General features: G+C 32.3%; 1 protein-coding gene across 1 annotated transcript; it reads left to right on the forward strand.

Moving 5' to 3' along the window:
• The first annotated feature begins 7,387 nt into the window (after nt 1–7,387).
• On the forward strand, nt 7,388–11,685 carry LOC107916798 (protein DETOXIFICATION 33). The gene is made up of 9 exons (XM_016846171.2): nt 7,388–8,102; nt 8,174–8,369; nt 8,450–8,795; nt 8,886–8,972; nt 9,215–9,271; nt 9,351–9,589; nt 10,746–10,864; nt 10,965–11,051; nt 11,505–11,685. The coding sequence occupies exons 1-9, from the start codon at nt 7,839–7,841 to the stop codon at nt 11,562–11,564; spliced, it is 1,455 nt and encodes a 484-aa protein (XP_016701660.1). The 5' UTR covers nt 7,388–7,838; the 3' UTR covers nt 11,565–11,685.
• The last annotated feature ends 10,753 nt before the right edge of the window (nt 11,686–22,438 follow it).

A 22,438-nucleotide genomic window follows, 5' to 3' on the forward strand; every position in this document is an offset into this window, starting at 1 on the left:
CATGCTTAAACTGTTGAGATAACCACAGTTTAATCGATGACAATTCTCCTACATCATTTTCGATAAGTAGAATATCATCGACATGCTTATAAGCCATAGATGTGTATATGTGTACATAAGTTTTTGAAATGAAAGTGAATTGACATGTTTCAAGGTGGTTTAGCAAATGTAAAGATTGGTAATTGAATGACTAGATTGGTGTTTGATTCATGACAATGAAATGTTTGAATCTAATTGATGTACAACTATTGAATGTTTGATAAGAAGTTGAATGTGGATATTTGAACTTGATTGGAATGTTTTGGTAGGTTTTGAGTCCAATAGAATTGGTAATCTAATGAACGTATTGATAAGTTTGGTTGGAAACTTCAAAATAGTTACAAAATGGTTCATTTTTACAAAATAGGGTCCACGTTGTAACACCCCTTAACCTTATCCCGTAGTCGAAACAGGATTACAGAATATTACCAGTCACTACAATTTGATTACAATTAATAAAGAAGGAAATATAATTCAGTTCATAAAATTTATCTTAATGTTCCTTTAACGGGCCTCCGAGACTTAAAATGTATGTTAAAACCAAACCAGGAAATTTTTAAAATTTCCCTTTTATGAACAGTACCACACGCCCGTGTAGCTTATGTGACACGTCCGTGTGGCCACACCGTATGACTCACATGGCCTGGACACGTCTGTGTCCACTACCCGTGGAGCTCTCTGACTTTTACCTATGAACAAATTAATTTCACACGGCCAAGACACACGTCCGTGTGCTCAGCTCGTGTGGCAATCTGTTTTGTAACATTTTAGGTGCAGGGGACACACGGCCTAACAACATGCCCGTGTGCAAGCCGTGTGTCTCACACGGTCTGGTCACACGCCTGTGTACCAGGCTGTGTGGACTCAATAATGAATCTTTCACACTTTACTAGCCAACCTTGCAAATTTCAAACCATAACCAATACAAATACCAATACTAAACCAATCCAATACTTGACTTAAAACACTTATCATGTATCATTATCAATTATCAATTTACTTATTTCACTATTACAATCACAATGCAAAATAACACACTTAAGACATCCTAGGTACATGCCATTATCAACAATTAACATGCTTTACCTTATTGAGTTCGGGATCGGCCTAAGATGCTGATTCAATGGTCTGACCTTAACCTAACTTGAGCACGGAAACAAACCGTACGCTGAATATGAACTCAGTGGTATCTCTATAATCTGAACCCTTAATAATATGAAAATATAACATTTACATAAAAATCATATATCAATCACATTAATATAATTGTTCAATACATAGATAAATTCCTTGTAACTAATTCAATTCAGAGATACTTAACTCATATGTCTTTTTCATACTTCAGTTCACTATTCAATATCAATAAATATTATTCAACGATTCAATTATCAATCATTATTCTGTGTTTATCCATTCTAGTAACAGTCAGTATTTTCAATATTAATCACTTTATCAATATCATTTAGTAACGATCAATTGTTCAGTGACAATTAGTTATTCAGTATCAGTCAATTATTCAGTAACTGTGAGTGTCATTCAATTTTTTAGTACAGTAATTTACCCCCCATTAACATACTCGGACCTAGACGGATACACGGATCCAACCCACACACCGGGATAGCATACAGTGTTTCATCGGCCGGAATACCCGTAATGGTAACAGTAACAGCAACAGCAACAGTAGCGGTACACAGAGTACCTCATCAGAACAAATCTGGAACAGTAACAGTAACAATAAGGTACGGAGTACCTCTTCGGAACGAATCCAGAACAGTAACAGTAAAGTGACACTTATAGTGTCTCATTGACACAAAGTCGGAATATCCCTAAACACTTCCAATCCTATGGCATGCCAACTATATCCGACTTAGCCCGATACTGTTAATAGGATTTTTAATTCATTTTCCAGTTTCCAATCATTACACTTCTCAACAATCATATATATTCATAATTCGATATAATTCATTTCACTTTTTCAATAACAAATATTCAATTTTCACAATAATCGCATATATCCGTATAAATTCAATAAATTTAACACATACCTAATCAATCCATTTCAATTATAAAACACAATATTTATCACCTCAATTACTATCATAATATTCAATCAAAATTCAACAATTAATAAATAATTTCACTTTTGAACTCTAACTGATATCTATTCTAATTCAAATATTCATCTCAAAGCACTTTCTATACATATTAAGTAATAAATTCAATAATTAAATATTAAGTTCGGATTATAGAAACACAAATCGTAATTTTCGAGCTAACCCTCGTCGACTTTGCCTTTTTCCTTGCTTAGCCGAGATTTTCCGGCACAACGTTAGCTATGGAAATTAAAAAAAATTAAATATCAATACACTACCACTCAATTTCACATTAAATATTTCAATTTTTATTCAACTTTTGTCAAAATTTCAATTTAATCCCAATTAACACATTTGCTTTTATCACTCAATTCATACTTCATTGCTATTCAATTTTCTATCATACTCAACATAAATATCCAATGTTCATGATAAAACTCTAATTTCAAATTTCTTCCAATTTAGCCCCTCAAACATAAAACTTATAGCTTACTTTACAATTTAATCCTTTAATCAATTCTAAATAAGGATTCTATCAATTTAATCCCTAATTCAATCATTTGCTCAACATGAACTATACTCAAAAACCTAAGAACTTCCAAAATCTCAACTTAATTTCTATAAAACTTTGTTCTAAAATTTCTATAAATGACTTAATTAAAATACCTATTTAAACCTCAAGCTTCAAACCAAATTTCCCTTTCTTCTTTCTTTTCTTTCTTTTCTTTCTTTCATTCTTACCTTCTCGTGCTAACGTTTCATATTCTCTTTCTTTTTCTCATCTCTTTTGTTCGTTTCTTTTATTTTATGTTTTAACTATATATATATAATATAATAACATCAATAACTATAAAAATTTCTATTTAATATCAAATATTCATTTTAAATTTGTATATCATAATCTCCATACACTTGTCATAATTAAATTTATTTATTATATAAATATCTTATAATATAATTACTTAATTAATAAATATCTTTTATAAATAATAAATATCTATTAATAATTAAATACATGCATTACAAATCTATATATTTTTTTTTATTAATAGACTTGTATCAAATCATAACCACACATTTGTCTTTCAATTATTTATTTTATTTATTTAATCAATATAAAATAATATTAATATAATAATATTTACTTAAATAATAAGTAAATACATACATGTATTACAAATGTATGTATAATATTTATTACACATGTATTTTATTTTTATCACACACTTGGCATTCTCTTTGACTTAGTTACTTATTTAGTCACTTCAATTTTCTTTATTTTATAATTAAACTTTCACACTATATTCAATTTAATCCTCTTATCTAATTACTCTTAATTTAAGCTAATTCACTTCATTAAACTTTAATTAACCATTCACTTAACTTCGTAAATATTTTTAATAAATATTTCCGAATACATTTTTCAGAAATGGAGACCTCAAAATATACTTTTTCGATAACCGTAAAGTTCGGGTCATTACACACGTCTCAACGACCAACCTACCTCATTGCAATATCAACTAATAGTGAGTGACATCGTGATGTCGAGTGGTATGAGGTCGTGACGTGACATAATTTTTTTGGTGACGTCACAACGTCGACCCTGAACTTCTAAAATTGTGCAATTTGGTCCTATTTTGTGATCGGGTTGAAAAAATAGCTTTTTTAAACTCAATTAAGACTCGGAATTGATTGTTTAACCTGAAATGAATGTCATTAACATTGGATTGCATATGTAAATGATTATTTTAATATGAATTTATTTTTTTCTCTGTAACGAATGTAACATTCTGTAGCTTGGACCTGACGATAAGGTTGGGTGAAAGGCGTTACATTTAATGGTATCAGAACTACGATTTAGTCAATTCTAAGATTGAAACATACCGTGTGTTGAGTTTAGAAATACATGCCACAATAATCTATAATAGTGTGATGTTTTTTTATTCGAGTTGACTTTGTTTTTCAATATAGATAACCATGTCGGTTGAAACCAATTGAGTCTTATCTAATGAGGTTGAAAATAATACGCTCACTTCCGATCAAGGAGTTACCCAAAGCTTGCCCATTTTGCAAGGGCTAAGGAGTGAGGCAAGAGATTTTGTCTTACAAATGATGAACCAACGGTTTACACAATAAATGAGAGCTACCCCTTCAGATCCTCAACAAAAAATACCCCGTCCTCCATCTATAATGCCTCCTGAGCAGATGACGAACTATGTATGAGTGACTCATATACTTTGATGTAAATAAAAGTCTGAGTTCAAATTGATAAGGAGCAAAAAATTGGTGTGTTGGGTATACGACTTCTGTAGTATGTAGTATCATTCAAAATAGTGGAATTCATAGCCCAAGATATGGGTAAATGATATCCTCTCATTGGCATTACATGATAGATGAAAAGTAAACATGGCCATGAGTCGTTCATCTTTTTGATGAATGACTTGATTATTATTTAATAGTAATTGACTTTTCATGAAGGAAGTTGTAATGGTTACCATGAGATAAAAATAAAATCATATTGGAAGAGCTAATTTATCCCCAAAGAGATTAAGGATATCCTATGAGGGTAACACACTTATGACAAGGTCATTAGATAAGCACTGATCGAGTTACTTTCGTAATGGTATGTCATTAAGGATAGCTCAGTCACGATACTATAGTAGAATGACTCCATGACTAAATAAGTTTATAATTAATAGGTGAAAAGTTGGAACTTAAATTATAAATCATTTAAGACCAAATTGCATATGTCTAATATGTCCCTCCATTAGCTTGTTGAAACCAAAAATGGATTGCATGTTGAATCAAAAGAATAAAAATAGTAAAGTTAGAAAAATGGGAAAATAAATATGGTTTTCTCTAAATGAAATTACTTGAAAATTAATTTATAATTTTTCGAATTATTGTTTACTTGTTTAATTAAATAATTGAAGTTCAAACATGGAAGTAAATTAATTGGTTGTTTTGAATCCGCTAAATGTAGAAATATTAGATATATTTTCTTATAGATTATATTATGGTAAAGTTGTATTGATTTTAACGGAATTGGAATTGGGTTGAGAAAATATTTAATTGAGAAATTAATTGTAATGTTTTTTTGGGGAAATGGAAAAACAAGTATTTGGTTGGATTGAAGTTATAAAGTATTAGGTTAAAAGTCTAGGAAATATTTATAATGGACCTGATATAAGAGATGCCGAAAGCCCCTTATGTCCTCATGTTAATGCTAGGGACGACAAACCCTAGTATATTTAACTAGGTTGTTGCCCCCAATTCTAGTTAGAATAGGATCTAGTTTTTCTATTGAAATAAACTTTTTATTAATTCAACATGAGTTTCACTTCTTCTCCTTATAAATAGATGGTACTGGTAGAACTAAATCTATAACTTTGAGATATTGTTATTCTGCCCGAAAATAGTAATAATTTATTTTCTAAGTATAAATTCTATTTTCGAGAATAGCAAATCTATCATATTCTATTGAAAAGTGATTTGCTTTCCCATTGGAAGTAAAGTTAATAATTTTTAGTTTTGTATTTAAAGTTAATAATTTTTAGTTTTGTATTTGATTCGAATTCGTTCAAGGCCACACTCAAAGCAGTTTGTGGTACAAGAATAACGTAGAAGGTCGTTCGGTTGAAAGCCGAGAATGACAAGGATTCGTCTAGTCAAAAACACAAGTGTGATTTCGGTAAAGGGTTTATTACTATAAATATCACTAACCGACTTTAAAAATTTTAATTTTTCGAATCTTATTTTTCCCAATATAGTATAGCACATGACATTGTTCTCATTTCCCCTATATGTGATCATGAAACTCACCTCTTTATTTCTCCTTTGCTCACCTCTCATTTCTCTCCAACAAAGTGGAAGATATGGTTCGGTATTAGTACAAAAAACTTAGCAAGCCATTGTGCATTATGAAAGCAAAAAGTTCATTTTAAGCTCATGAATTGATTTTTCACTTTGAGCACATTCTAAAAATTTTCACTCTTTTCACTCACAATACTTTTATCCATCTCCGTGCTTTTATTCACTTGTTTTCCTTTTGACCCTCACACTGCTTTTGTTCACTCAAAATTTTTCATTCTAAGCACATTTTTTCTACGCACTATATCAAATCATCTCTTCACTATTCACTTAAGTTCATTTTTAAAACCGCCAAATTGTTTCTGCCTAACCGTCAATGTTCATGGCCTGACGTCCATTTCATAGTGCAAAACAAATATAGGATAGAGACGATTTGAGAGCTAAACTAAATTTAGGCTCAATATTTTTCTTTAAAAAATAGGGGTTCATCAAGAAAGGGTCCATAATAGCTCAAAATCAAGGAACTAGGGATATATAACATATAGGTTAGTCATTTAAGCTCTTGGCTTATCAAACAATGTCTTAAGTCATCCCTAAACATTTAAATGAACACAAAGCCAAAACATGCTTCTAATTGTAATTCCATGAATAATGTTAAATTCCAACACATGTATTTATGCATCTATCTACATGCTTATTCATCACTTGGTCCAAAATTTAAAAAAAAAAATTCATGTATTTTGATTACCTTTACTCTATTAAACAATGTCACTAATTGAACTAAACAATTTAACTCACAAAGAATCGAATCCATTAAACATCATTCACAAATTTGAATAAATCAAATAATCCATTACACAATATCATACCATATCAACCAACTGTTAAAATAAAAGAAATATAGAATAGGTGTTTAAAATAGGTGACAATGACAAAAAAACATTTTGATGTTTAATGACACATCTTATGCCACGTGAGATTTTTGTAATCTCTTTTAAGGACAGGTAACCACTAGAAAATCAAATTATTATAAATTGATAATATTAATGATGTCATCATAATAATCGAAACATCTATTGTTAAAAGGTAAACTTAAGCGAATAGAAAAAACTATTTTATAATTTACCTAATTTTATTTAAATTATAAAATACCGTAAAACTAAAAAAATTTATTATACCATATTTAATTGAGATATATATATAAAATTAGATGGGCGGAACACTGAAGTGACCCCCCAACTCCCCGACAGTCATTCAAAGGGAAAATCGGAGTAACGTGTGGAGCAGCTTCGGCAACTGTCGTAATAATGATTGAGTTTCTGAAAAAACTGAATACTTTATGATGGTCGGCCGAAATTAAGTAAATTAAATAAATGATGGAACATAACACCAGCCGTCATGTCCTCTGTCTATACTATTAACATCAAATTGTCTTACCATCCATTGGGTTTTTCTATAGAGGATGAAATAGTGAGGTAATGTTGGAATCTATGTTCGAATTTATTACTTTATTAGTTTCGAAACATTAATATGTTTAAACAATAGAACAGCAACCGCCAGCACTCGGCATTCGACGAATTCTGACTTTTCTGAGTCTTCCATCCGCCATTCTTTAAGTTCAATGGGGGATGGCACGTTAAAATTGGATTAAACTTTTTTTAACCTTTTTTGTATGTGTATTTGAAAGATTTTCTGTTCTCTTTTTTGAGAATTATGAACGTATGTTTAATATCTTCCACACACGTTCCAACCGCCTTTCAAACAAGTGGCACAATCGAAACCCATAGCTGACAGTTCCTATTTAAACAAAAAAAAAACCCTATATACATGGTAGAGTGAAACCCATACACTTGGTTTAGTTCCTGTGCAGTGCAAAGCTTAAATAGAAAGGCGGGTATGGCTACCGATACTGTTCCACTTCTCAACGACCGTGATGGCAATGATATCAACAAAGGAGAAAAGCTTGTTAGCTGGGTTAAGGAGTTTGGGTCTGAGTCGAAGAGATTATGGCATATTGCAGGGCCGGCTATTTTCACAGCACTTTGTCAGTACTCATTGGGAGCCTTCACCCTAACTTTTGCTGGTCGGCTTAGTGAACTAGACCTTGCTGCAGTCTCTGTTGAGAACTCTGTTATAGCTGGTCTTTCTTTCGGTGTTATGGTAAGTGATATCTTTTTATTTTAGCAAATGTGGAAATGATAAGGGTCTTATTCGATTTTAATTTGTCATAGTTAGGAATGGGGAGTGCATTGGAGACTCTATGTGGTCAAGCATATGGCGCTGGGAGGCTAAGGATGTTGGGGGTTTACATGCAGAGATCATGGGTTATTCTATTGGTTACAGCTTGTTTATTGGTTCCTATTTACATTTGGTCCCCTCCAATCCTTGTACTGTTTGGAGAAACCACTGAAATCTCCACTGCTGCAGGTTGGGAAATGAAAGAAAATCAATTTACAAATTATGAGGAAAAATGACATCTAATAACATCCTTTAACTTGTTGATGCAGGCAAGTTTGCTTTGTGGATGCTGCCACAATTATTTGCTTATGCTCTTAACTTTCCTTTACAGAAGTTTTTACAAGCACAGAGGAAAGTTATGGTGATTGCTTGGATTTCAGCAATGGTATTAGTGCTACATGTCTTTTTCAGCTGGTTGCTGATACTTAAATTGGGATGGGGATTAATTGGTGCAGCCATAACTTTGAATACATCATGGTGGCTCATAGTTATTGGACAGTTTTTATACATTTTAATAACCAAATCGGATGGTGCTTGGTCTGGATTCTCTTGGCTAGCATTTGTGGATCTATTTGGCTTTGTCAAGCTTTCTTTGGCTTCAGCTATTATGTTATGGTATGTTTCCTGGCCTACCTTGAGTTACTGTTTATGTTAATCATGGTATCAAGTTTTATATTGACTGCCGTTGTGGAAAATATATTGCAGCTTGGAGTTTTGGTACTTAATGATGCTTATAGTCATAACAGGTCACCTGTCAAACCCTTTGGTACCTGTTGATGCCATCTCCATTTGGTAGGTATTCCTTAATGCATAATCCGCAACATGACACAGAAAAAGTAAATAAACCATGAAACAAACACGAATGCACGAGTAACTTTAAAACTGTTATTCAAGTTGGTCCAGTCCTCATTAACACCAGTTAAAATTATCAGTTTGATTGCATTAAATTGGATGAAAATTTGAGCTAAAGTGTGCTATTAGTCCCTGGGGTATTAATTGCTTCTTTTTCAACATTGTTTTTCTTATAATTCCAGCATGAACATAAATGGATGGGATGCAATGATTGCAATCGGGTTCAATGCTGCTATAAGGTGCGTTTCTCTCCATTTCCTGCTTCCTCCCTTAATGAATTTGTTCAAATGAACTTACAAATGATGATGGTGGTAATAGTGTGAGAGTATCAAATGAACTTGGACGTGGGAACGCATGGCTTGCCAAATTGTCCGTGATAGTTGTTTCAATCACATCAGTGAGCATAGGGATTGTATGCATGATTGTGGTGTTTGCAACCAGAGGTTACTTCCCTTACCTCTTCACTACCAGTGAAGCTGTTGCTGAAGAAACGACTAAGCTAGCTATATTGTTGGGGATAACGGTCCTCTTAAACAGCCTCCAACCGGTCTTATCCGGTAAGTATCGCCTCCCCTCTTCAAGTTTCTATGTTTAATGTCCGTGCTCCAAATGACCTTAACACCCAAAATTGAACATTACGCTGCCAAGGTCAGGCTATTTTAAATGTGCCTTGGGCTTCAAAGCAAGGCGAAATAAAAGCGAGCCTCTCTGAATCCGACCTTTGGCTTTCTGCTTTTTTTATTTTTTATATTTTAGTATTTCAAAATTGATAAATACCATTAGTTTTTTTTTATATTTATTAATTATAAACCTGGTTTCAACAACTTTATCATGTTAAAAGTAAAAAAAAGGAAAAGAAAGAACAAAATTCTGCTTGCTCTTCAGAGTTTAGAAGGAGATATGCACAATGCCTGTGCAAGGTAAGCGTGGGGTTCTTTTATTCTCCATCTATTATATTTCTAATTTTCTAGTTTTTACTACTTTTTTATAATTTTATTACTTCATCTCTTTTTTTGAGTTTATGACATTGCTCTGTGTTAGCATTCATAAATAGAGCAACATTTTGTTTGCCTCTCGATTTTCACTAGTGGAAAGAGAAAGGCTCAAGAAAGAACACACACCAAGTGTTTAATTAATACAATGATTGAGTGATTACAAATGAAGACTTCTATTTATAGTTGAACCCAACAGTACAGTTTGAAGTACATAAATGGCTGAAATGAAAACATATCTACAAAAGAGTTTAAACTCAATATAATTTTATCCTTAGAATTACAATATTTACCCTGATAAAATACAAATTATTAGAATTTTAAAGAATTTTCAGCAAGCTTCGGTGGATGAGGTGACCCCAAATCATCTATAAAAACAATAAGAGGCCTTAATCGCAAGCTTTTGTGCATGGCCAGTGACACAAGCACTCGCTTTTGAATGGGATAATTTACATGCATTTGGGTCTTTTTAGTTACTAATGGGTTGATTCGTTTTAAATCATTCGTCTATTACTAAAATATTATTAACATTTGTTTTTCTATCTTTGAAAACTATCTGTTTAATATATGTATATTTATTTATATGTGTGCGTCTTATTTTACTCGGGTGCCTTGCGCCTTGATTGCGCCTAGCGCCCGTGACAACACTAGACCCTCCAAGCTTGGGAAAAAATACATGTTTATAACACTCACACTTAAGTCAAATTGGTTGAATTTTCAGGTGTTGCTGTTGGAGGCGGATGGCAGTCTCTGGTGGCGTACATCAACATCGGGTGTTACTATATTGTTGGCTTACCGGCTGGCATTCTCCTTGGATTCACATTTGGCTTTGGGGTTATGGTAAATTTCCTCATGAAGTGACGAACTCCTTGTAAAATGCTTCCTTTTTGTAGATATATCAAATATAACCTTTATAATAATTTGTGAAATGATGTTGTAGGGTATTTGGTCAGGCATGATAGGGGGCATTGTTTTACAAACCTTAAGCTTGATAGTTGTGATTTCACTTACCAACTGGAACAAGGAAGTAAGTCTCTCCGCATGCTTTTAATATTATAAATTAGGGTGTCGATGTCAAAAAGCAATTTCCGAGATAAAAAGCCTTCAACATAGTAATAGATGAAAAGAAAAAGCCATTTAAAAAAATTACTATTTATTTCATGACATAAATATTGTTTAATATAAATTAATTTTAATATTTTTTATTAATCAATTATAAAAAATTTAAATAATTATTTTTAATACAAATATAATTTTATTAACTATTATCTGACAGTAGTATCATATCTTTTATTTAATATATATGGTTTTAATATTTTTTTAAAATTATATTTACATTTTGATCTATAATCATTACTTTCTATTTTAATATTCTAATATTATATACTTTGATCCAAAGTCCTAACTCATGCCTCTTCTCTCATTCACTTTAATTTGTTGAGATCAAAGCAAAGCTTAATCCAAATATTCTCCTATGCAGACTGTTGAAGCTGAAAGTCGTATAAAGAAATGGGGAGGACCAAGTGATGCAGAGTCATGATTTTGTATCACCTAGGTCACTAATTCAGTAATAAATTTTAGATATCATTTTATGCAATCTAGAAAAATAATTATGTATAATGAGTTTCGAGCTCAAAATATTATAATTTTTAATTTTTTAACTCTTATATTTCTTTATTGAATTATTTTCTCCTTGTTAATTTTGTTTTGTTTAATATATGTAACTAGACAATCATTCTGGACAAAAATACTCTTATCATAAAAAATATATTTCCTTTAAAATATTTCTTTATTCTTCTTAAACATTTAGAGTAAATAAATGTACGTCTTAGGTTAACATATAATTGATAGGTCAAAACACAATATTATATTCTTTTTAAACAAAAAAAAATAGTAAATTTTTAATTAATCTTCATAAAATTCAACATCATAAAGACAAATAATCTCAATTTCTTCAATTATTCAACCTCTAAAATTCTTATATAATCAACATGTTAAGAATATCATATAAAATTAATATTTTAAACAATAAAAATTGAATCTTGCATAAAAGTCACGACCTTAATTTTTTTTAAACATTAATTAATAAAGTTTGCAAAACAAAAAATAATTATTACTCAATTAGGGACATTCAATTTTTTTTTACAGAGACAAGCAGAAAATCAAGTTAGAAACACGAAAAAATTATATAAAAAAAAAAAACAACTTCCTAGTTGCTAAAATTATTAAGGGGCTTCGTTGTTATTGTCTTTTTTTTTTTGGAATTTTTTGGGAACATGTTGAGTTTAAATTTTGAGTTAAACGAATTAAATTATTTAGGTTAACTCGAATTTTTTTTGAATTTTAAATTAGAATCGAGTTAAATTTTCGAATTCGAATAACTTGAATAATTCGAATAAATTGAATATCAAACTATAATATTTTACATTTTTACCCCAAACCTTCAAACATTTTTACTTTTCTCTCAAAATTTTTACTCCCCTCCTATCTCAACCCCCCATCTACCCCAAATCCATTTCCCACCAATTTTTTTTTAATATTTTCCCTTCAAAATTTTACTCTCTCATTTACTTTCCCTCAAAATTTTACTCCCAAAAACTCTCAAAACTTTTTATTTTCCTCTACAATTTTTACTCCCTCCCACTTTCTCCCTAAAATTTTTACTCCCCTTCCATCCCACCCACCATCTACCCCAAACCCATCTCCCCACTTTTACTTGTCACCCTTTACCCCAAATAAAAAATCAAAATCATCCAAAATAATCCCTAAACCTAAATAATAATAATTTTATTTATATCTACTATTTATATTATTAAATTAAAATTCACATTTTGTACTATTTAAATTATTGAGTTTTTTAATCATATTGAATATTTATATTAAAATTGAATTATTAATAATATCATAAAATATTTGTGTTGAAATTTTTTGTTGATACCAATTTCACATTTTATCTTTAAAATAACTTTTATTAAAAAATCACATTTTTACATTTAATATATTTTTTAATTTCAAAATACATAATCAGAAGATAATTGAAGAACCTAAGCAAAGAAGCTAATCAGAAGATAATTGAAGAACCTAAGCAAAGAAGCTAACCCGTATATAAAAGATTAATAAATAAATTATGAGGTGATGAAAGTTAATAACAAATTTACTTACTGTGGACAAATTTAATTACAGTAGGTGACAGTGGTTACAATGACCCAAAATTATTTATTTAAATTTAACTCGAACAAATATATTCGATTCGAATTCTATCTCACTCGGCTTGATTCGAGAAAATTTCTAATCGAGTTAGGATGATAAAATATGATTCATCAACTTGATTAACTCGAAATTTTTTCATTCGATTCAATCGAACATTCACCCCTATTCGATTCATTGCTTTTCTCACCAGCATAGATGCCTTTTGCTTACTTGGCATTTAGTGATACTCCAAATTCCACATGAGGATCTGACTATGAAGTTTATTAATGTCTCAAGTATTACAACTTTCCATTTACTTTTTTCATTTCATTCGATTTTAGTAGTATTTCGCTTAATAAATACAACTTTGCTGCCACCTTCTCCTGGGTGTTCAAGCACCACCGAACCTATACCACACTTTGGGCTAGTTTGGCAATGCTTTCGAAAAATACTGTAGAAAAGTACTTTTGAAAAGTTTGATTTAAAATTTAAGTATTTAGCATTACTGTAAAAAGTGCTTTTAAGAAATAAAATATCCATTTTAGACATGTTATTATCAAGTAACAAATATGCATTTAAATAATATTTAAATTAGTTAATATTATTATATACTAAAAATATAAAAAAATTATTATAACTTGTTAATATTTTAATATATAAAATATAAATTTTAAATATTTTTAAGTAATAAATATTAATTATTTATAAAATTTAATTAGAATATTTACGAAGATTTTGCGCCTAACTTTTTTACGAAGTTCTGTTAAATCTATGTTCTGGTTTAAAACCAGTCGAGCTGTGTTCTCTGATAAAAAAATAATGTCGTTCTTGGTGTCACTGTAACACCCCTCACCCATATTCAATGCCGAAATAGGGTTACGAAGCATTACCGAACTTATAAAATATTTAAACATTCAATTCATAAATAATTTCACATTTCATGCAAAGATTATTCAAACTCAAGTACAAAGTCCTTATAACGAGCCTACGAGGCCCTAAACATGCTTTGGAGTGGTTCGGGACTAAACCGATAACTTTAGAAACTTTTGAAAACTAAAGAAATTTTCTCAAAAACAGGAGACACAAGCCAATGTGGCCTGGCCGTGTGAGACACACGGCCAACAGACACCCTCGTGTCACAAGTCCTGTGGACATTCGAATGGGAGCACATGACTATCTCCCAGCCCGTGCCCAACCCCGTGTAACTCTCTGACTTGGGTCACACGGCCAACACACACGCTCATGTGACTAGTCCGTGTGCCCTAAAAATGGCCATACATGCCCGTATGCTAAACCATGTGCTAGGCCATGCCAAACCTGTAGGGTATACTGACTTATGCCACGCGGCTAGGTCACACGCCCATGTGAAACATACTGACTAGGTTTCAGGTCACACGCCCATGTGAAACATACTGACTTGGTTTCAAATTTAACACCAGGGGACACAAGGCCGTGTAACATGATCATGTGTAGCACACGGCTAAGACACACGCTCGTGTCTCTGCCCCTGTGGACAAAAATAGGCTATTTACCAAGCCAATTTGCCACCCAAACTTTGGCACACTTACACAACTCATATGGCTCAAAACATAGCATCAATAAACATATAATTCAATTCCAAATCAAGCATAATTTATACCATTTCCAACATCAACTAATATAAAACAGACTTACCACATTATGTCATCTAAGTTCATACAAATCTTTATCTTCTCAAATCATCAAAATGACCATTAATAAATATGCATCATTTGATCTATACTCTCAAGCATTTCAACCATTCAAAACTTGACTATTAGTTAACTACAATGCTAATTATCCACAAGCATAACAAGTCCAACATTCATAACATCAACAAGACACATACACTTATATAAATATATGATTCAAGCATACCAAAAGAATCCAAAATAAGCCATCACTTATGTTTATATATACAAACTAAAATATAACATTTACAAGCCAATTCTAATAGCCAAAATAATTATCAACTTATAATCAAAATGACAAAACCCTATACATGTCATATAACCAAAACATAAGCTTAAAAGTACCAAATTAACAGCTTGATAGTGTGATGAAGTCTCTGACGATCCTCGAATCCGAGCTAGCTTACTATAAAACATAGAAAAATAAACAAAGTAAGCTATATAAGCTCGTATGAAATAAACTACATCTTAACATGAATATACAAATCATCATTTTGAACTTATCAACATGTAATTCATCTAAATAACAAACCTTTCACATTTTCAATCATAATCTTATATATATTAACTTCACAACTTTTTTGATTTAAGCTTATACGATTCATGTACATACCTATACCATTTCGTATCGATTTCATACACAATCACATCTTTCATATACCCATTGAACTATTCGGAATACTATCGGATACTCAGAAACCTCGCACACTAAATACCAATATCATGACACGAAGCCAACTCAATCTCATATCACATACACTGCTCATACTAGAGCTATCAACGGGTCTGCTCACACAAGCTGTCAGTCGATACGTAACTACACGGTGCTGCACATACAAGCTGTCAAGTTTCACAACACATGCCGGTATACTCAGCCACCTGTAGGATGTACAGGACCAGCACCCAGATCGCATAATTACATTAATCCTTTAATGACATGTCACTAGTATCCAAATCTATTCCTAAGGTTCAACCCGAATTTCAAATGCCGAATCGTTGTCGAATCATTGTCGAATGTATCCATAGTCTCGTAATTACAGTTTATGCAATATCAAAACATTTAAAATACATTTATAATGAAATTTATCACATATTAACTTACCTCGGATGCTAAAATAACGAAACGAGTCAACTATTTTGTAACCTTGTTCTTTCTCCGATCTAAGCCCGTATTTCACTTTTCTTGATCTATATGTAATCAAAATCAATTTATTTAATTATCTCTCTATACAATTTAATTCAAAATTCACATTAAAGCACATTTAGACTTTTGCCCCTAATATTTCAACAATTTTACAATTTAGTCCCTAGGCTCGTAAAACAAAAATTCATTTAATTTCATCACAACCCAAGCCTAGCCGAATATTTATCATGCTTATAATAGTCTAAAAGTTTTATTTATTTCACATTTTTACCCCTAAATTTATACATTTCACAATTTAATCCCTAATTTGCATTTTCACTAAAAATCACTTAACAAAACTTGTATGACTATCATCAAACATTCAAAATGTATCATTAAACATCAAAATACTCATGTATTCATCAATGGCTCGCTAGACCTAGCTACAACAATCTCAAAAACATAGAAATCATTAAAAATGGGACAAAAGCGGACTTACAATTAAAGCATGAAATGGCAGAATGTTAAAACCCTAAATATGGCTTCCTTTATTCTTTAAATTCGACTAGGTTAAAGATGAATAAAAATTTTATGTCTTTGTTTTATTTTAATTTCCTTATTAATTATCATTTACCATGTTAACCTTAATATTAAACCATTAAAAGCACTTAATATAAGCCCAAAATTGTCCACTCACAATTAAAATGAACTAATTACCACATAAGGACCTTAACTTTAAGGTTCTATAGCTATTAGACAATTTTAACTAATAGAACAACACTTTTGCACTTTACGCAATTTAGTCTTTTTTACCGAATTGAGCATTCAAACGATAAAATTTCTAAATGAAACTTTCACACAATCATATATTCATGCTGTAGGCCTTAAAATAATAATAAAATAAATATTTCAATCTCAGACTTGTGGTTCCAAAACCACTATTCTGATTTGACTAAAAACGGGCTGTTACAACTCTCCCCCTAAGGGATTTTCGTCCCAAAAATCTTAACAGTGAATAGGTTAGGGTACTGTTTTCTCATAGCTTCGTCGGTTTCCCACGTGGCTTCTTTGACATCGTGTCATTGCCATAAAACCTTCACCAAAGCTATTCGTTTATTTCTCAACTCTTTAATTTCTCGAGCAAAAATTCTGATTGGTTCTTCATTGTACGTCATGTCAGGTTGAATTTCAATTTCTGCCGAAGAACTTACATGTGAAGGATTCGATCTATATCGACGCAACATCGACACATGAAACACATTGTTGATTTTCTCTAACTCAATCAGTAAAGCTAGTTGATATGCTATTGGGTCTATTCTTTCGATGATTTCATATGGCCCGATGAAGCGCGGATTCAGTTTACCTTTACAACCAAATCGAAAGATTTTCTTCCACAGAGACACTTTCAAAAGTACTTTATCACCGATCTGAAATTCAATATCTTTCCATTTCAAATTCGCGTACGATTTCTGTAGATCTGAAGCTACTTTCAAACTGTTATGAATTACATTTACTTTTTCTTTAGTTTCTCAGATCAAGTCAACCCTGTGAATCTTTTTCTTACTCAACTCGGTCCAATACAACGGAGTTTGTATTTGCAACCATACAAAGCTTCGTACGGTGCCATCTTTATGCTTGATTGAAAACTGTTGTTATACGTAAATTCAACTAACGGCAAATATTTCTCCCAATTGCCTTCGAACTCTAAAACACAACATTGAAACATATATTGAGAATTTGAATTACTCTCTCAGAATGACCGTCAGTCTGCAGATGAAATGTTGTACTAAAATTCAATCTCGTACGAAGAGCTTTTTATAGTTTCTTCCAAAATCGCAATGTAAACCTCGGACCTCTATTGAAAATAATCGAAATTGGCACCTTGTGCAATCTAACAATCTCAAATATGTACAATTCAGCCAATTTATCAAGCGAATAATCAGTATGTAGCGGAATGAAATACGCAGATATCGTTAGTCGATCAACGACAACCTAGACAATATCTTTCTTTTTTAGAGATAGAGGTAAACCTGATACAAAATCCATCGTAACTCTATCCCATTTCCATTCTATTATCATCACAGGTTGTAACAATCCCGAAGGCACTTGGTGTTTAGAAAATTTTCATTTCATTCCCGACCACTAATACAGTTGTTTCAAATTATTATACATCTTGGTACTCACTGGGTGAACAGATAAACAACCATTATATGCTTCGTGCAGAATTTTTTTGAATAACCTTGAAATTCTTTGGTACACAAATTCTATTTCGGAACATTAAATAATCATCAGTTCCGATCTGATAATCTGAATCACTATTTGACTCACATTACATTGTTTTAGCTTGTAACTCAGTATCACACTTTTGAGCTTCACAAATTTGTTGAAGAAAAACTGGTTTAGCTTTCAACTCTGTTAGAATCGAACCATCATGGGACAAAATCAGTTTTGTATTCATCGCTCTCAAAGCAAACAGAGATTTTCTACTCAAAGCATCTGTGACTACATTTGCTTTCCTCAGATGATAATCAATTACTAACTCATAATCTTTCAATAGCTCGAGCCATCTCCGTTGTCGTAAATTTAGATCTTTCTGTGTCATTATGTATTTCAAACTCTTATGATCAGTAAAGATGTAACATTTTTCACCGTAGAGATTATGTCGCCAAATTTTCAATGTGAAAATAATAGCTGCCAATCCTAAATCATGCGTTCAATAGTTCTTTTCATACAGCTTCAACTATCTCAAGGCATAAGCTATCACTTTTCCCTCTTGCATCAACACACAACGCAAACCATTCAATGACACGTCGCGATAAATCACAAATTCTTTACCCGACTCAGGTTGAACCAACACTGGTGCCTCAGTTAACAATGCTTTCAACTGATCGAAACTCTATTGATACTTCTCGAACCATTCAAATTTCACATCTTTTTATAGCAATTTGGTCATAAGTGTAGCAATCAACGGAAACCCTTTAAAAAAACATCGATAATAACTAGCTAACGCCTGAAAACTTCTGGCTTTAGATACATTTCTCGGTGGTTTCCAATCAACAACTGCTGAAATCTTGCTCAGATCAACTCTTATACCTTCCGCTTGAACAATGTGTCACAAAAATCCAATTTTTTTAAGCCAAAACTCACATTTACTAAATTTAGCATACAATTGCTTATCTCTCAAGGTTTGTAGCATAATTCTCAAATGCTCAGCATGCTCAGACTCATCAGTGAATAAATCAGAATGTCATCAATGAACACAACATGAATCTGTCTAAATACGGTCTAAAAATTTGATTCATCAACTCTATAAAAATTGCAGGAGCATTAGTTAATCTGAAAGGCATAACAAGAAATTCATAATTTCCACACCTCATCCTATACGTAGTTTTCGGCACATCTAAATCTTTCACTCGCAACTAATAATAGTCAGATATCAAATCAATCTTCGAAAACATTGTTGCCCCTTTTAACTGATCAAACAAATCATCTACTCTGGGCAAGGGATACTTATTTTTTATCACAACCTTATTGAGCTTTCGATAATCAATACACATTCTTATTGACCCGTCTTCTTCTTTACAGACAATACTGACGCACCCTAGGGCAAAAAACTAGGTCGTGCAAAACCTTAATCCGTTAATTCTTGCAACTAAGATTTCAATTTTTTCAATTTTATCGGATCCATTCTGTACGAAGCTATTGATATCAGTGAAGTTTTCGGTACTAACTTAATAGCAAATTCAACTTCTCTGATCGGTGATAATCTAGCAACTCTTCTGGAAACACATCCGAAAACTCATACTATCGACACTAATTCAATCTTCGATTCAGACACTTTTATATCCAGTATATAAGTAAGATAAACTTCATAACCTTTTCTTACACATCTCTGAGCTGACATAGACGAAATCACTACAGGTAATCCACTCGACTTATCTAATTCAATTCGAAGGATTTCACTATTCTAACATTTCAGTTCAATAATCTTTCGTCTACAACTTACAAAGGCACCATGCAGAGTCAACCAATCCATACCCAGAATTATGTTAAATTCATCAAATGACAATAGTATTAAATTAGCCGAAAAATAGTAACCCCGAGTCATTAAATGACCTCAAGTTATTAAAGGACAGTTCTTGAAAACTTTATCAACTAGAACATACTTGCCTAAGGGGTTTGATACTTTAATCATAAACTCAGTAAATTCAATAGGCAATTTCTTACTAGACACTAAATTATCACAAATTTACAAATGTGTCGATCCAGGATCAATTAAAGCAACCACAATAGTGTCATAAAGAGAGAATGTACCAGTGATAACATTAGGTGATGACGTTTCTTCGCGAGCACGAATAGCGTACGCTCTAGCAGGTGCTCTGGCCTTAGATCTCATAGTAGAGTCTTTTTTCGTACCTCTACTATGGTCACATATCCTGCATTTCTCTGTGCCTTTCCTCTTGTGGCGTATTACCGGGTCTTACATTTTGAACATTATTTTTCTTAGCTAACTCTGGGCAATCACGTATGAAATAATCTTGTGAACCACATTTGAAACAAGCCTGATTATTCATTCTACATTCACCTGGATGACATCTTCAAAATTGTTAACATTCAGGTCTATAGTTTCTCACACTGTCAGCACTCGATACCAATGTAGCTTGAGCTTTAGGACTTGAAAATTATTTTCCACGATCTCTGCTCGAATACCCGATTGAAACATTTGGATGAGTGAACAAATCTTTGAATTTCTTTAATGGAGATTGATATGGCTTATTCATTGATCTTTTTCTCGAGTCTCCAGCCTCTGAATGTGCTTTTCTCTTTTCTTTACTAAGCTCATTGGCTTTGCAAGCTCTGTCGACCAGGACAACAAATTCTTTCAATTCTAGAATTCTGACTAGAAGTTTAATATCCTCATTCAACCCATCAACAAATTGTTTGCACATGATTTCTTCAGTAGAAATATATTCCTGAGCATACTTAATCAACCGTACAAATTCTTTTTCATACTCGGTCACCGTCATACGGCCCTGTTTCAATTCTAGAAACTCTTTGTGCTTTTGATCAAGAAACTGCTGACTTATATATTTCTCACACTGTCAGGTCTATAGTTTCTCACACTGTCAGCACTCGATACCAATGTAGCTTGAGCTTTAGGACTTGAAAATTATTTTCCACGATCTCTACTCGAATGCCCGATTGAAACATTTGGATGAGTGAACAAATCTTTGAATTTCTTTGACGGAGATTGATATGGCTTATTCATTGATCTTTTTCTCGAGTCTCCAGCCTCTGAATGTGCTTTTCTCTTTTCTTTACTAAGCTCATTGGCTTTGCAAGCTCTGTCGACCAGGACAACAAATTCTTTCAATTCTAGAATTCTGACTAGAAGTTTAATATCCTCATTCAACCCATCAAAAAATTGTTTGCACATGATTTCTTTGGTAGAAATATATTCCTGAGCATACTTAATCAACCGTACAAATTCTCTTTCATACTCGGTCACCGTCATACGACCCTGTTTCAATTCTAGAAACTCTTTGTGCTTTTGATCAAGAAACTGCTGACTTATATATTTCTCACACTATCAGGTCTATAGTTTCTCACACTATCAGCACTCGATACCAATGTAGCTTGAGCTTTAGGACTTGAAAATTATTTTCCACGATCTCTGCTCGAATGCCGGATTGAAACATTTGGATGAGTGAACAAATCTTTGAATTTCTTTGACGGAGATTGATATGGCTTATTCATTGGTCTTTTTCTCGAGTCTATAGCCTCTGAATGTGCTTTTCTCTTTTCTTTACTAAGCTCATTGGCTTTGCAAGCTCTGTCGACCAGGACAACAAATTCTTTCAATTTTAGAATTCTGACTAGAAGTTTAATATCCTCATTCAACCCATCAACAAATTGTTTGCACATGATTTTTTCGGTAGAAATATATTCCTGAGCATACTTAATCAATCGTACAAATTCTCTTTCATACTCGGTCACCGTCATACGGCCCTGTTTCAATTCTAGAAACTCTTTGTGCTTTTGATCAATGAACTACTGACTTATATATTTCTTCTGGAACTCAGTCTGAAAGAATTCTTGGGTAACCCTCTCTCAATACTACAGACACCAAAGTATTCCACCATTGATACGTTATGTCTCTCAATAAGAAAATGGCATGTAACAGCCTGTTTTTGGGTCAAATCGGAACAGTGTTTCAGGACCACAAATCTGAAGTAGAAATATTTATTTTATTATTATTTCTTTAAGGTCTATAGTATGATTGAATGATTGTGTAAAAAATTCGTTAAGAATTTTCATCGATTGAGTGTCCAATTTGGCTAGAAGGACTAAACTGTAATAGGTGCAAAACTTGAGTTCTCTATGTTAAAGGTG

This window comes from Gossypium hirsutum, chromosome A01, assembly GCF_007990345.1.
Source record: "Gossypium hirsutum isolate 1008001.06 chromosome A01, Gossypium_hirsutum_v2.1, whole genome shotgun sequence".
NCBI lineage: Eukaryota > Viridiplantae > Streptophyta > Magnoliopsida > Malvales > Malvaceae > Gossypium > Gossypium hirsutum.